The sequence below is a fragment of the Psittacula echo genome (genome assembly GCF_963264785.1).
Source record: "Psittacula echo genome assembly, chromosome: 1".
NCBI classification, from domain to species: domain Eukaryota; kingdom Metazoa; phylum Chordata; class Aves; order Psittaciformes; family Psittacidae; genus Psittacula; species Psittacula echo.
The window spans coordinates 24,179,798-24,197,538 of record NC_137735.1 but is presented as its reverse complement, the minus strand read 5'-3'; the positions used below and the strand labels follow the sequence as shown (position 1 = coordinate 24,197,538).

Sequence of the window (17,741 nt, the reverse complement as noted above, 5' to 3'; positions counted from 1 at the left end):
GACCCAAGTGTAGGACCTTGCACTTGGCATTGAATAAGTCAAATTATATTCCTGGTAAATTGTAGTGGGTAGAGAATGTGTAGAACCTTTTCTTACAGGATATTGTGTTTAGATGTCTTTTAAAAACTATTTATATGATTATGAAATTGATTGGTGCCATTATTGGGAAAATTATTCTAGTAAGTATTGTGTTTAATGATGTTTCTAAGTGTGTCCAGTTTAGATATATTAATATGCTGTGTTATCCATTCTGAAAGAAGTTTGAATTCATGTGTAACAGCCACAAGTCTGTGAAACTCTTAAAGTATTTGCCTCTAATTGAGGACACATTATGTAAACAGCACAACTGATATGAAAACTTTACCGTAGGTATAGAAACTAAGAATGATCACATTTCTTTCCACATTCTGTTTGATATTAGATCATAAATTCTAGGATATACTTACGTAACGTAATATAGCAAAGCTGTATTTAGCATTGGTGCAGCTTCACCTTGGGGACTGGGTGCAGTTTTGTGCCTTGAAATTTATAAAGGATGTTAAGGTCCTTGAACGAATCCAGATGAGGGTAGCAAAGCTGGTGAAAGGGCAGAAAGAAATTTATTATGGAGTGGCTGAGGACTTCGGCTTTGTCTAGTTTGAAGAAAAGCAGGCTGAGTGATGACCTTATTGCTCTCTAAAGCTTCCTGAGGAGGGGAAGTGGAGAGGGACATGCTGATCTCTTCTCCCTGGGATCCAGTGAAATGATGTGTGGGAATGGTTCAAAGCCGTATCTGGAGAGGTTCAATTCAGGTTTGGTGTTAGGAAACATTTCTTTATCAAGAGGGTAGCCAGATACTGTAACAGGCTTCCTAGAGAGGTGGTCATGCACCATACTTCTGAATGTTTAAGAGGCGATTGAGCAGTGCCCTTAACATGTTGTTGTGGTTTAACCCCAGCTGACAGGTGAGAGTCACTCGCTTACACTTTTCCATCCTCTGTGGGATGGGGAGGACAATTGGAAAAAGGTGAAACGTGTGTTAAGAACAATTTAATAATAGAAATAAAGTAAATAATAATAATAGTAATAGGAAAAAGAGAGAGGAATAAACCCCAAGAAACCAAAGTGATGCACAATACAATTGCTCACCACCCACTGACCAATACCCAGCCCAACCTGAGCAGTTATTGGTCCCTTCCAGGTAACTCCCCCCAGTTCATATACTGAGCATGACGTGCTGTGGTATGGAATACTCTTTTGGCTAGTTTGGGTCAGGTGTCCTGTCTCTGCTCTCTCCCTGCTCTCTCCTGGCTTCTTGTGCCCCTCCTCACTGGCAGAGCATGAAACTGAAAAGTCCTTGACTTAGGGTAAACAGTACTTAGCAGCAACTAAAACAGTGGTATGTTATCAACATTATTCTCACCCTAAATCCAAATCCACAGCAATGTACTAAGAAGAAAATCAATTTTATCCCAGCTGAAACCGGGACCATAGACATTGACTCTTGGTCAGCACCTAAATGATCAGACCTTCAGACTAGATGATTGTGTAGGTCCCTTCAGGCTGATGTACTCTGTTCTGTTTCTATTCTGTTCTATTCTAAATATTTTTTTATATCTCTTGAGATGCAGATAGAAAGTGCGAGTTTTCATTTCTGTAATGAGATGTGAGATAAAGAATATAAATATAAAAGAGTCTTAGATTTTTTTATTGAATCCAATGTAATTATTTTTACAATGCACTCCATATTCTGTAGAGGAGCGTCAGACAATTAAAGGAACAATGAAGCCTTCTAAATATGTCTATTTTTCCTTCAACAGGGTGCAGAAGTGTTCTGAAATCAATCATATGAACCCTCACAACTTAGCCATGGTGTTTTCCTCATGCTTATTTCAAACTAAAGGCCAAACTAGTGAAGAAGTCAATGTAATTGAAGATCTAATTAAAAATTATGTGCAACTTTTTGATGTAGGTATCTTTTATATAAAAGGGTTCAAATTGCTCAGCTGTTAGACACACTAAAATATAGAAATCTTCTTAAAGATGATCTACACTTTCTGAGAATTTGCAGAGCTTCTAAACTCTAATTCAGTGGGCATCATTCTTTGTCTGCTTTAAATTTTATCTCCTAGCTAGCTTAGCCTGTGCAGAAAAGTATTTACAGTATTGCTGTGGGCTACTTTTTTCCAAATCAGTACACATTCTTCTTGCTTACAACAGCATATTAATTTTAAGACAATTTTAAGATTGACTATTAAAAATAATACTTCTATTCAAATTTTGTGGGCCTGATCAGAACTGGAGCATGGAAGAATTGTGGTTTTAGTCTCTGAGCTGTGGTTACAGTAAAGACTAGGGAAAGTGGTTACTTATCTAGAAAGAACATTAAATCCAGCTGCATACAGAAAGTGCTACTAGCAGCCATTTTAGTTTAGAGTTTACTTGTGCCACTGTGAAACTGTTCAGCAGTTTTTCATGGAGTCCTCTCTCTTCCAATATGTATTTGGTAATGTTTATGGTAGTGAGTCCCATCAACAAAGTGCTCTTTCTGACTGATAGAATGTCTTGCTTATCTGCTTCTATAAAAAATATAATTAAGTTGTTAATTACAATTATATTTACTATTGTTACATTATTAATTATTACTGTCAGATGTAAGCATCTATATTTATATTTATCTTAGCTTATTTTATTACTGTTAGCTAGTTTATGTTGTAAATTTTATACTAGCCATGTTATACTTATTAACTGATTAGAAATGATCCAATTCAAACAGATAAATGAAGACCAGGTCAAACAAATGGATATAGAGAACAGCTTTATTACCAGGTGGAAAGACACTCAGGTAAGTGACAAATATCAATTGGCATGAAAACAGGTTTAACAAAGACTGTTTTATTGTTTACACGTTTTTATACCTGGATTTCTATATGTAAATTTCTAAGTTTATGTAGTGACCAGTGTTGTTGAATAAAGAACTGAGGGAAATAAAATGAAATAAAAGAGGAGGCATAAACTGATAAAGCAAAACAGTTCTGTTTAAAGCATACTGTGGAATTACGTTCTGACGTGAGCACTGGGATAACATACAGGTTGTTACGTGCTTTTACTGTGCTTTATAAATTGTAATAGAAGGAAATGGTCAACATTTAGAAATGTGAAAGTGATGACCTGTCTCTGTCTAGTTTTAAACATGTATTGAATACCTTCAAGTGTATATTAATACTTTTATTATTTCATGAGCTTTGAGTATACTTGGTCTCTCTTCATTAGAGTTTCATCATCCCTTTGAGTTTAAGGCATCTGAGCCTTTAGCCGCATCCTGTTTTGTGACAAGTTCTAGAACCCCAAAGCACAAATAGTATTAGGGGAAGCTTCATAGTTTGTCAGTCAAACTGAAGTCTGGGGTACGGTACAAGGAAGTGAGAGGTCTCATGCTGCTGATTGATCTCATGCATCTCATGCATCTTGAGTTCCAGTCTTACCTTTAACGAGTTTTGAATAACTTCAGAGTGGTAAGAACAGTGAAGTGATAACATATTTCACAGTCTGAATGGCATTTGTGTAGTCCTAATTCAAGCAAAAATTGGTAAGTTTCATAACACTGCCAAGGTGGTTGAATTAAGAGGTAAAAGGAAATGTACAGAGCTTAAAAGCTTTTTTCAGAAATTTGAAAGTGGTGGAGAAGCTTTCAGTGATTTTGTTGCTTACAGAGCCTTAGAAACTAACAGAAAGCTAGCGTGAAAAAAAATATCTGTAATCCTTTGTGTGTTGTCTGCCTTCCACATTCCAGCAACAGTTCTGTGGTACCTTGTAAGCTATTATTAAGAATACAGGGTCTTGCAAATACATGTCAAAATGGCATGTTCTATGAGTTGCTGTCTGGAGTCTTATTTTTATCTCATATTTCTTATTGTCTGAGTCAGAATGGCATGAATCTTTCTGTCCATAATGGCCCACTGTGAATGTACGTATAGAAGGTAGAATGTCTGTTTCTTCTTTTTGGTGCCTGGTGAGGAGTCACTGGGAAACAATTTAAACTTTATTTTTAATGTCTGTCTTGCAGAATGGAAACATCTGCCTTGGTAAGGGCAAAAAACCCTAACCAAATTTGATATCCCTAAGAGCATTCTGCAGAGCGGGGGTTGAAGTATTCTTAAAGGAATTTATTAATTCTGGGATCTGTGAAAAGGGCCTTACTGAGATCAGAGAATAAAATTTTGAAGCCTAAGATAGTGAAGATGCGTAGATTTTTAATTTGTTTTTTGTGGTTTTAGAACAAAAAAAATAAAATCTCTTGTTACAGCATGTTACACTATTAACATTTTCTGAGAAGCTCTAGAAAGTTGTAATCATTAAATGCTTTTAGTACCTTCTGGAGAAATTAGAATGATACAAGAGGAGTTTCATGAGTAGAGAAGATTGAGTAGAGACATAAATAGGGAGAAAGAGGTAGAAAGAAAACTGAAAGGCTGTTGATGAATAATACAGTAGCAACTGCTGGCTAGGTGTGTTTGTTTAAATCTGAAGCTGTGAGGAATATAGAGAAGAACCAAATAAAGTGGTTTTATTCTGTGATTTTTCCACCCCAGATACCACTGCAAAATCACCTTTATGAGGTGAAATGTATTTAGAAGGCTGTCAATTGAAGAAGAAGAAAGAGACTTACTTTTGTTTGTTTTAAATAGAAGTCTAGTCTTTCTAAAGCTCATAAGGTTTTTACTAAAAACTTCTATCTAGCACGTGAAAAGCTAATCTTCCAAAGTTTAAACTTTCTAATCGAATTGGAACCTTCATGAATAATTGGGCCTGTTTGGACTGTTTTCCCTGGCATTCTTCAGGTTAGTGGGAGGTGGAGTTAAAGACAGATTGAACCAGGATTTTAACAATTCTTACTTTGCTGTCAGCAAAATCTCTAGCATTAACAATCACCTTTCTGAATTGATGGTTACACCTACTGTGTTAATAGACTCTGGCTTGCTTCTCATAACACATGTGGCTAAGCTTTAAATTCTTTACAAAAATAATAGCAATATCACTTTAAAAATGAAACAAAATAACAAAATCCTGTTATCTAATCACAGAATTATTTTAGAATCATAGAATATTTCAAGTTGTAAGGCATCCAGAAGGATCATTCAGTCCCAACTGCCTGGTTCTTGCAGGACTACCTAAAACTGAATCATGTGACTAAAAGCATGATCCAGATGCTTCTTGAAATCTTGACAGGCTTGACCACTTCCCTGGGGAACCTGTTCCAGTGACTGATCACCCTCTTAGTGAAGAACCTTCTCCTAATATTCAATTAATGGTCTTCTGGCTGTTCATCCAGTTTTCAATCCACATTACTGTCTATTTATGTAACCTGTACTTTCTCAACTTTTTGATAGATGATGTTATAGAAGACACTGTCAAAGACTTTACTAAAACGGAGGTAAAAAACATTCACTGCTACCCTTTTATCCATCATATCCTCACTGTGGAGAACTGCCAGTCAGGTTAAGTATAATTTCCCCCTCATAAGTCCATGCTGACTAATCCCAATCACCTTGTTCTCATCCATGTATCTGGAAATGCTTTTCAGAAGGATTTTCTTTCTCACCTTCCCAGGGACTGAGGTGAGTTAGACCAGCCTGTACCTCCCCAGGTCTTCCTTCTTGCCCTTCTTGGAGATAGGTTTGATACTTACACTTTTCCAGTCTTTGATGACATCTCCCAGTCATCATGACTCTTCAAAGTTAATTGAGAGTGACTTTATAGTGACATCAGTGAGATCCCTCAGCACTTGTGTTATTTGTCTTACGGATTTATGGACATCTAGTTTCTTTAAGTGCTTCTTGTCATGGTCCTCCCCCACTGAGGATAATCTTCCTTGCTCCAGACCTTCCCTCTGGTTTAAGAGGCCTAGGATTCCTGAAGACCAGCCTTATCAGCAGAGACTGAGGTGATGGCACTATTGAGTACCTTTACTTTTATGTGTGATTTGTCACCTGATCCCTTGCCCTGTTCAGCAGTGGGGCCATATTTTCCATGGTCTCTTTCACTGTTACGCTTGTAGAATCCTTTCCTGTTGCCCTTCATATCCCTTGCAAGCTTCAACTTGGGGTCTGCCTTGCTTTTTCGCACCTCATCCGTATGCAGTGGGACACTGTACTATATTCTGCACTTTTCTTGGGTCACGTGCCCTGCTTCCGTCTCTTCTATGCTTTGTTTGTACATCTGAATTTAGTCAGGCGCTCTTTGCTCATCCATCCAGGCCTCGTAAATTGGAAGAGATGATTTGCAGTACTTTTATAGAACTTAAGATTTGGGAAGCAGCAGTGACAGGGCTTACTATTTTATTAGGTGATAAGCAACTGTCAAATTTGTTCTCATTCATTCTTAATATGCTGCTAGAATGATTCCTTTTAGTTTCAGAGAGAATGCTTGTACAAGTAGAACTTACAAAATTGAAGAAAATAGCACTTTGTACTTTAGTTTAAGGGGAGAGAAAGGGCTAAAAAGAAATGCAGTAGGAATTGTATTTAAATGTGTACATTTGAAAATAATTTTTTTTTCATCCCATGGGAAAAAAAGTTATCCAAAGAATGTGGAAAATAAGTGCTAGATACTTAGATATGATGTAGGAGAGATTCTCAGCTGAGCTATGGAGTCTCATACTGAGTCTCTTAGATATGACATGTCACTGATTTAAATTTCACTTAATTGTGTTATGACCTGGGTATATCTGTTAAATTTTGCTGCATTAAGTACTTTCTCAGATAATTTATAAAGTAAGCTATTACATCATGGCTATGATTTTCAAGGCCTGACCAGAGTGTGCCCTGGTTGTTTCCAGGCCCACGCTCAGGCATTGTGTCACGTAAGAAACAGTATTAATATTTTAAGAATTTAGGGCAAGGCTGTTGGATCCCAGAGGTACTGTTCTGTCCCAAATTAAGCACTTAAGTTATTTCTGAACTGGGTTAGGAAGGGAGGCTTGGAGTCCTAACAGCATGCTGCGTAGGAAGCCTTCTGACCTAGCCAGTACCTGGGATGCTGAAGGAAGGAGCCTCTTAAATTCTCCCTTTCTTGCATGCCTGAACACGTGTGTGTCAGATGCTGATTCAGACACCCAAACCATCATCTTACGGTACTTTGTAAAGGGGAATTTGAACTTTTTTTTTTTTCCTGTTTTAATATTCTGATGAGGAGTGAGGAAGCTAAATGCTTCCTTGAGCAAGATAAGCGCTGACCTGAATGTTATTTTCCTTCTCTTAAATATCTGTGGCTACAGTGTGGTACAGCTTTATTAGCTGCAGTGGAGTGTATCATTTTCCTTTGTATCTGATTCCACTCCTTCACAATCCTTCCACAGCTTTACAAACACCTGGAGAAAGAGCCTGTCTATTATGGCACTGTCTTGGAAGTTTGAATTCAAATCATTGGGTTTTGCAGTGGGCTCATTCAAACTATATCCTGGATGAGTTTAATAGATAGATGGATTGAGCTCCTCAGTTTTACCAAGATGGCGCAGTCCTAAGTAAGAAAAGAAACTTTAGGTATGAAGAAAATGCTGATTCGTTGGGTGCCCATATACATGTACATATCAATTCTGAGGATTGCTATTGTGAAATCAAACACAGAAATACTTGTTTAGTCTTGTTTTGCATTGCTGAAGACCTTATGTGACCAAACGCTTCTGATTTCTATATGAACTGTTAAATAAAGGAAAAATATACTAAAAATATCTGCATGCTAGAAAATCTCAATGTGAAAAGGAAACAGAAAAATTACTAGTCAAAAATTATTGTAATAACTTCTACCTTTTAATGGTTGATAAGTTGGAGTTTGAACTGCTTTTAAGGATAAGGACTTAATTTTATCTGTTATGTTGGCCTGTTACCCCTTGAATATAACTGAGGAATAGAGTCTTTGAGCCTGACTGTCATTTGTGGCAATTGTAACTATGAACATTATTTCCCCCTGAATTAAGCTGTGGAATATTTTATGCCAGTTACCAATTTTTCTGTAGCAGACATGATTAATGTAACTGATGTTTCAGTTTAAAAATGCATTTTTCTGAAACTCCATGTGGACATAACATGAAATACATGGATGTCTAAAGCCTGGAGCAACTTGAATGCTGAAAGGAGTACTTCTGATTAAAGGCAGTGCAATTGCTATTATTTCAAAGTGTTTACTGCCTGAAGCCTACTGATTAAAGAGGCTTCTTCTAGGTAATTACAAGGATGTTTTGAGATTTTATGTATAGCTTTTTATCTAGAAGAATTCAGCATTTCCCTAACTATGCATGGTGTTCTCAGTAGGTTTTGCTGACGGAATATGGAAGAGCCAGACCTGGACTGTTGGTGGTTTTGAAAACCTTCATCTTTGTTATATTTTACATTTATAACATCTCTCATGAGTATAAAGTCTGTATTACCTATGATTTTAGTAGGCTGGATTATATGGATGCCTACATTTATATTTTAGCAGGTTTGGCCATATAAACATCTTTAAACTGCTGTTGTTAAGTCCAGCTTAGTATTTAATGCTTTCATTAACTCTATGAAGAATAGCCAGGCCCAATCCAATTGTCATAAGCTGTATTTGCCAGTACTGACCTGAAGTAGAATAAATATTTTCAGAATAGAAAAAGTGGTTAGCTGGAGTGCTGTAGTTTTAACTGTCTCTCATTACATCAGTGAAAGAAAGGAGTATGCTGAAACATACTCTTTTTGAGCTGCTCTGCTTCCTCTGTCAGTAGCTACCACCATTCAGCCTATAAGCATTTTCCAAGACCAGACTGATGATGCAGTGTTCAAAAAAACCAACTGAACCAAATTTCTGCCGAAGGCCTGGAAGTTCCTGTGTCTGAAATGTCACTGAAGTTCCGTACCAGGTGGTGCTTCATTAGCTGCTCTTCATTTTCTGTCCACCATATACTTGTGCCAGCTGTTTCTCTTTGCTGCTGCAATTTACATCACATTTTCTCTCCATACGGTTGTTTACATGAGCCCAGTGGAAATCAAATGTCAGCTTCATTCTTACAGTCAACCTTTTTCTGTAGTGTCATCTGAAAAGCAAATTTTACAGCTAAATGAGCTTTTTTGAGTCTGTGCCACTATAATTAAGCAGCTTTCTTCAAAGTAGCTTGTAATGTTTTTCCTCACAAATGTTTCCTTTAGTTTTCTATTCTCAGAGGCTAAACTAACTTTAAAGTCACCATTTCTCAGAATGTGAATGTTGTTTAAAATTGAGTGCTGCCATTTATTTTTCTATAGAAATGTAGTTTTATCTTCTGTAAATTAGTCAAAATGTATCCCAAAGCTCGCCTGTTTCTATCATTTTCTCCAATTCTTCTTCTGTATATCATGCAGGTTTTTTACTGTTCTTAATCTCTTCCTCCGTTTCTAAATAATACATAAATAAGTAGCATCACTATGAATACTGTTCTCAAAATTAGGATAAAAATTGTTATTTTTAAGTACTAATTTGATTATTAATTCCTTATATTGATTTATTAGTAAAAGGGTACACCTGACCTCCTGAAAGGTCCAGTTTTGTGCCTTTTTTTTTTTTCCCTATGCTCTGATCATCACCATGTATTTAATTTTACAAAATGTTTTTGGTACTGGGATGATTTACAATCTTTTGCAGATGCTTATGACTATACTGCAGGGGAATTACAGGCAAAGCATGAGGTGTTTTTAACTGTTAAAAAGTTATTTCTCATCCACACAGATGATTTTATTGCCATAGATGAGAAAAACTAGTAATGATAGAAAATACTAAATTCTTGCTCATGAATCAGATTTTGCTCCTTGATCATAAAATGTTGGATTTACTGACTTTCCAATTCCTTTTAAAGTTTGTTAGATATTCTTCAGTTACATTTGTTGGTATTCAGTATATTAAACTATTATGTATTATGTCATACATTTGCTTTAATCATCTTAATTATTTGATATGTTAGCATTGTCAATAAAGTTTGTATTTCTCCAAAAAATTTGAAGAGCTATATTTAACAGAGGTTGATATCAAGAGCATTTGTTTTGATTCATTCTTAAAATATGTAATAAAGTTTTCATTGTGAGTAATAATCAAAAATGTAGTCTTCATAGTAATGAATTTTGATTATCTGGCTATGTAAATATGGCTTTATGACTAAAATACTCTGTGACTTGTAATGTTTTCTCTCATTTTTAACTAACTAAATTTGGGGGTCCTGTCCAGTCCTTTTTTAAGGGTTTAAATTCGTATTAATCTCTTTGGTTCTGAAGTGATTCTGGCTAAATTCTAAATCAGAATTATGGTTCTCATATGCACTCATGTCTTAGATTTCTTGCTCTTGAATGTGTATTTGTAAATTGAGTTAATTTTGTTTGATATTATTCTGTTGGATTTAGTCAGAGTTTGAATTTCCCTCCTGAATCTGTGAATAGGATTTTTTTCCTTATGCTATTCAAATGAATGTAATGGGGGTTTTCCCATTGGGGTAAATGTTTGGTCTATTTTTGTAGATAAGTGTGTGAAGAAAAAGTTTGAGTTCAGTGGGTTCTAACACATCTACTAATAATTGTATTTTCTCTGTTTAGAAGGATATTTGAAATGCTTTAAAGAAAGTCTAATTTTTTTAAAATTTTTTTTTAGGTTTCCCAGGCTGGAGATTTGCTTATTGAAGTTTACGTGGAAAGAAAGGATCCAGATTGTAGTATTATAATCAGGGTTAGTGTATAAAAGTAATACAGTGTTTTTACTGGGCACTTTCTCATGAAGTATATCAAATTCATTTTCATACATGTTTTTATATAATTACATAATGAAAGTTTGAACTTATATCTGTCGCTGTTCTTTTAAATATTTCTTTTTAAATTGGGTGTGTTATCAAAATTTGTAAAGACTGATCATTATTTATTTTTCAGGAGAATGTTATGATACAAATTTAAAAGGGAGATGTCCTCCTTCGGTTTTACCGCAGTGTATGGTGGTATAAATTCTCCCAGCTCTATGGGTGCAGCACAAAAGGCCTATTAACAAGTACACAGTGCATGCTGGTTTTATTTAGTAGTACAAGGCCATTTAAATGGCCTTCCTCCTGATTTTTCTTTTTGCCAGTGGCTTACTGCTTTCCTTGAGTGCTAACATGCCAAAGCTTGTTACTTACTATAAATGAGATTTTCAGCCTTTTGTTTGATTGTGTATTTTAAAGGCACTTGCCTCCATGTAGTAGTGCACTATTGTTTGGATGAAGAGGAAAAAAGTCAGTTCTGTAACTCAATTTTCAGGCTTTAGTTACACCTCTTTGTTTCCTGTTCAGCATATGACTGTGTTCTGTTCAGCATATGACTCTCAGACACTTCTGTTTGTATATGTATATGGCTTGACTAAGGGGAAATCATGCCAGACTAATTTGGTGGCCTTCTGTGATGGGGCTAGGGAGCTGACAGACAGGGGCATAGCAGTTGACATCATCTACGTGGACTTGTGCAAAGCGTTCGACACTTTCCCACACGACATCCTTGTCTCTAAATTGGAGAGACATCAATTTGATGGGTGGACCACTAATCAGACAGCTAAAAGTTTTAACTTTGATTTTGTGGAAAAAAAAAAAGTGAGGAAAGCATGCAGGAGTCTGACAATTTATGGATTTGCAACTGTGGGCATCTACTGCCTATATTAGTAGTAGTAGTAGTAATAGTAGTCAGTTGCAGGGAGCAAGATTTCTAAAAAATGAATCTGAAATTGGTAATTATACAATATTATAAACTGCCTCTATTTGTATTCTAGGTATCACCTTTGATGGAAGCAGAAGAATTAACTAATGATGTTTTAGGAATCAAAAACATTATTCCCAACAAAGATGATATCTGGGCTACTTTTGAAGTACTTGAAAATGGTGAACTAGGTTAGTGACCCTTAAATTTATATATGTTCAGAAAATTTTATAATTTTTATTTTTTAATGCTTACTGTAATCAAAAGCTTAGTTAAAAAAATTAGTAAAAGGTTTATAGAAACAAAATGAAAATTAGCCTTTATGCCATTATTCTACATTTGGCTGCTGGGCATCTGCATGATTGCTTTCTACACTTTGCCAGAAATAATGTGATGAATTGTTTTGAAATGCTTATAAATTGATGCTGAAAAAATGTTTTTCATGTTACTCTGCTTTGCAGTTCATTGGTCATGAGCTAAAGAAAAGTAGTTCTTACCAATAAGTCTCAAAAGAAGAAACTTACTTTCATTAGAATGTCAGCAGTTGATTTTATAAAGAAAAATGTTTTTCAGAAAATGAAATAAGAAAATACATGTAATACTTAAGAGAAAGAATCTTTTTTTATTATTCAGTTATTTTAAGTGTGTAGATGAAAAAGGAGGCATAAAGTATGTAATCCTGTGTATATGGCAGAATTTTGAAACATTTCTTTTAAATATGGTTCTGCTGCCAACAAGAACAAATGTCACAGGAACAATATTCATGAACTGTAGAGAGTTTTTAATGTAGGTAGTGTTTCAGGTGTGCCAGAGCTTGCATTTTATTATTAGAGGTACTTACTATGAAGTAATACAGATTTCTTTATGCATATTTTATTTATTTTTTATGTTTATTTTTATATGGATAATCACTGTTACATGATTTTTGAAGAATACATGAAGAAATAAGCTTTTAGTAAAAAGCATTGTCTATTTGTACTTCATATTAGAGCTGCTGTTCTTACTATTTTCATGTTACAGAAGTGGACTGTGGACTATTTCTGTAGTGAAGGTACCTATTTCTAAGCTAAGAAGAAAAAAAGTTTTTAAAAAGTTGAGAAAACTAAGATTACTAAACATTACAAGTTTGTTTGAATAGTTTTGTTGTACTTGATTTTCAGACATGCTTACAATAATCTCTTCAGATTTACTGATAGCCATGATATGCTCAGTCTTGACCTTGGCAATATTGGTAACAAGATTGGAAATAAGTTTTCCTTTTTGACTTAAGTGATCCTGATCTCTCTGCATCTTGTACTCTTGTGGTGATCCTGTGTTGAGTTGTAACAGAGTTCATTTCCACATTCGTAGATGCAGGTGTCAACTGACAAAGAATGCTAGCATCTATTATCTTTAGAAGAGTCCTGATAACTCCTACAAGTACTCTAGAAATCCTATTTCTTGTGACTGAGTAATGGAAAAACTGAAGAGGAAATTTTATTTTCTAAAACTTATAAAACATTTACAGGCAAATGAAAGCTGAACTAGATAGGGCTGAGAGAACATAAATAGAAAAGATAGACCCCACAGCAGCTTCTTGAGGTGTTTGGCTGTAACAGCTAGTATTTTAGTTGTCCGAGCTAATGACTGTGGAAAATTAGGATCAAAATTAAGCTTAGAGTAAGACATTACAGCCCTGTATAGGACAATAAATATTGGCAAGGGATTAGAGTGTATCCCATTGAAACAAGAGTTACAATGTAAAGTAGAAATGGCATACCATTTAAAACCACAGCAAACAATCAAAAAGTAAACTAAATAAAGTCATAATTCAGCACCTGTCTCCAATAATTAGACTGATGAAATGTTCTACATGGACACCTTTCTGGAAGAATCTGTGCATCAGAACTGAATTAATAATGTTGAAAAGTAAAAATAATGCATGTAGTAAGAGACACTTAGGGAGACTACAGTGGTGCTATGGCTGAATCTAGCAGATTTTCAGAAGGCTGAATAACAGAGAAAAACAGTCCTATTCAGCCCCTGGTCCAAATGCTGCTGCACATTGATTTTTATTAGCATCATTTAACAAACACCGTTTAACATCACGTAATCTAAGGCATTTACAAATAAGATGACATTATGACCTGTCATGACAGAAGCAAAGTTTGCTTAGTTGTTTCAAATGTATAGTAATGATCAGTGTTTTACTGACAGAAAGGAATATTCTGCTTGTGTTCCTGCCGCGGTCTGGTATCTGTCTAGTGCATAGAACCATAGAATCATGGAATAGTTAAGGTTGGAAAGGACCTTAAGATCATCTAGTTCCAACCCCCCTGCCATGGGCAGGGACACCCCACACTAAACCATGTCACCCAAGGCCTCATCCAACCTGGCCTTGAACACCACCAAGGATGGAGCATTCACAACCTCCCTGCGCAACCCATTCCAGTGCCTCACCACCCTCTCAGTAAAGAATTTCTTCCTTATATCCAATCTAAACTTCCACTGTTTAAGTTTGAACCCATTACCCCTTGTCCTGTCACTACAGTCCCTGATGAATAGTCCCTCCCAAGCATCCTTGTAGGCCCCCTTCAGATACTGGAAGGCTGCTATGAGGTCTCCAGGCAGCCTTCCCTTCTCCAGGCTGAACAGCCCCAACTTTCTCAGCCTGTATTGGTGGCATTCAGTTTGCTGCACTAAGTCCTGAAGTATTATGAGAGTTATTTTACCTTTTAAGATGTACTGCCCTGAAAACGAACCCTGAGAAGCCAAGAAAATTAGAATTTTAAATTCTCTAACAAGTAATTTTCTCTCGATAGTGAATGTTGCTTAAGGTGAAAATGACTGGTTTCGGATATTTACCAGCATATGACCTCTGTGAAAGGGTAATTGGCCATATATGTTTACTGCTTGCTGTTCAAAATACTAAAATTGCAATATTAAAAATAAACTAAATTATTTGCATATAGAAAAGTTGAAATAATTGATAATTTAATCTAACCTAATGAAGAATGTTCAATACCATATGCTTTTACAAAACAGGGTGTATATTTTTTTTTTAGTAATTTTTGCCTGATGGATAGTTTGTAAATGAGGTGTGTTGCCAGCAAAATAGCTAATGCATTTCAGCATGATGATTTATGTACCGTGTAATCCGTGATGACAGATGGTCTTTAAATGTAACTATAAATAAACCAGTAGGTGTTTACTCTGGGAGTGCTGGTGTTCTGGGAAGATGTGGTGATTTGCCAGTGTTTCCTGCTGTTGATTTGTAAAGTTGTTTTTACTCTTTTGTACAAGGACAAGTTGTTTTAACTTTATCACATCAGAGTCTACAATTTCCCAAAAGTTAGGAAGGAGTTTTGAAAGTTTGACCATTTAAAACAAAAGAGCTGCAAGAAATGGTGTTATAAAGTAGGGATTGAGCTGCTGTCTACAGAATGGTGGTTTTGTTAGGCTGCTTTGTTGTCATGTCTGAATAATAAAATTTTTCTATAAGTGGTATAGCAAGTTTACAGGTAAGGTAGGACTTTTTGCATCTCAAAACAGTAGTAGGTTTTTCTGTCACTTAAGTGTTGTGACTGCTGCTTTCTGAATCTGTGGTGTTCAGGAAAATATTTTCTGCTAGAATGTATTGCTGGACAGTCCCAAAGCAGCTGTAGACATTTCATATTCATCTGCCTTAGCAGAAATGAAAAATGAGACTGTGGTGACATACTTTTCCCCTCAGTATTCAAGAGACACAGGGGTAGACTGCCAGACCCAACATGACAGTGTCACACAGGTGTGACTTTCCAGGCACTGTATCCAGCTGTTCTCAAGGCCTGACCCATATAAGTTGGTATGCCAAAGGAAAGTCAGAACGTTTGGAAAAATCTCTCTTGGAGATAAAATGACACTTGGATCTACTGTTGTAGCCCACAAAGCCATTGTTAAGGTTTTTTTGTTTTCATTAATTATTGTAGGTGCTTGCTGCTGAGCAGGTGAAAGCCTTCAGAGGGGCATGTATGTGTGTGTAGGGGAACTAGGCAGTCTTCCTCCATGTACACCAGTGTTGCCTGGTATGATACCTCAGTCTGTGTTGCAGTACCTGCCAGGCTCGGTTTTCTGCTGGGTCTGGTAATGCAGATTTAGGGACTATTTGCCAGATCTTCAGTATTTTCATTTGGTGTATGAACTGAGGTTTGTGTGGAGTACTGCATGGACATTCTTATCCCTGAAATTTTTCAATTCTGTGGAATTGAATCCTGGGTTTCAGTGTTTGTCTTTTAGGATGGATGATATCTGTCCACAAATGTATGTTTGAACAAATGAAGTGTTAAGTGCACACATACAGTCTATCATGCCTTCTTCTGTTGGTTCTGTTTTGTCAAACTTTGGTATGCTCTGTGATAGTTCCTAACTTTTGTATTTAGTTTGAAAGTTGTGTTTTAGCGTCTTTAGTTGCAAATGTTTTCTTGCATAAATACAAAAGTCACTGAACATTTGATTATTCTTGTTTAATTTGATATTTATTATCTGTGCAGACCCTGCCAGCACAGGTGTTGCTGGAGAAAGTCAATGAAGTGCGTAATTGTCTTATTTTGAAAACAGTGCTTTTCTTCTGTAGCTCAAAGTGAATGAGAAAGTGTTGCGTATAAGCATACTTCTAAGGGCATTCAGTCTTGGCTTTTGGTTTTGGTTTGTTTAGTTTTTTCAATTTTTTTTTTTTTTTTCCCCTGCGGCATTTCTCAGAACGTCCTCTGCATTATACAGAGAATGTATTAGAACAAGTTCTTCACTGGAGTTCACTACCAGAACCTGGCTCTGCATATCTGATAATAAAGAGGTTTCTAACAGCAGAAATCATAAAACTCTACAGTGGTATGTATCTTTTTTAAAACTTAGATATTTCATGTGGGGACATGAGGATGGCAGTTCTTTTATAGCTGTTTCCTTGGGTCGGAGTGTCCCAGAACGTTTGGATTACCACTACTTTATGAAAGTTACTGTTTTACTGAGGGTTGTGCTGACCTCCTTTTAAAATGTAAAATTCATGGATCTTCTTGTTTCTACAAACTATAAGCTTTCCCATTTGAACATAAAAGTACAGAGAAATTTCACATTCAGTTCAGTGTTTGAAGTTCTGCTGTGAAACTTGTGACTGCTCTTTTATCCATAGAGCAGTTCTGCATAGTCCATTCACTATGCTCTCTCTCTGTGGATTATATATACATATATCTTGTGTATATGTAATTACATTATATATAACCATGTAATTTATATGTTAAATAATCTTATATGCTAATAATAATATCTATTTTGTAATCTGAGGCTTTCAAACTACAAAGCTCATTAGAGAGTATGCAGCGTTTAAAAAGGATGAGGAATTTAGATCTGACACTTGAAAGGAGATGTAGCTCAAACTTACGGTGGAAAACTATGATTTACAAGCTGCCCCCATCCTATTTTGTTTTTTTACATGATACCTGGATTGAAGTCTACCATGTAATAATATATAGCATTCACTTTGAAGGAAGCAGTGGTTTAGAAGTTAAAAGATCCAAAAATTACTATCCTGTTTTCAAGCAGTTGAAATCCTGTATGCTGTCACTGTAAAACATGTGATGATGACACACAATGCCTAATTTATGCCCATCTGATTTTATCTAATGACTTAGTCAAATATGCAGTCTTTTCTTTTCCTCTGTTCCCCATCCACAGAGGTATTAATCTCTCCATCTATATATCTCTTCTGTCTTAATTTTAAGAAATAAAAGTTACTGTTATTCTTCTGAAAGTATTAGCCTTCTCTCATCATCCTTTATTCCTGTAAAAACATATTCCACAAATACAAGTCAACCTTAACAAGTGTTCTGTTCATGACCATTATGTTTGAGTTCCAGTATCTCAAAACATGTCATAGCAGACAGTGAATAGAGAGAAATGGCCTACTTCATTAAAAGCTTGATACATGGACTTCCATGACCTCACTCAGTATGTGTTCAGGAATAATCAGAATATGGGTTTTAAGGACTGTATGAACCACTGCTCTGAGAAATACATAAGGATCAGGCTAGTGTCAATTTACAAAATGTAGTA

General features: G+C 35.8%; 1 protein-coding gene across 1 annotated transcript in view; it reads left to right on the top strand.

Moving 5' to 3' along the window:
• ARAP2 (ArfGAP with RhoGAP domain, ankyrin repeat and PH domain 2) overlaps window positions 1–17,741 on the top strand; it is a gene marked incomplete at both ends in the record, with an annotated part of 116,660 nt that overhangs the window by 79,057 nt on the left and 19,862 nt on the right. Inside the window, 5 exons of the mRNA XM_080626850.1 lie at window positions 1,800–1,947; window positions 2,756–2,824; window positions 10,615–10,689; window positions 11,752–11,869; window positions 16,395–16,523. Of these exons, the coding sequence (XP_080482976.1) occupies window positions 1,800–1,947; window positions 2,756–2,824; window positions 10,615–10,689; window positions 11,752–11,869; window positions 16,395–16,523 (539 nt within the window). The remainder of the gene's footprint in view (window positions 1–1,799; window positions 1,948–2,755; window positions 2,825–10,614; window positions 10,690–11,751; window positions 11,870–16,394; window positions 16,524–17,741) is intronic.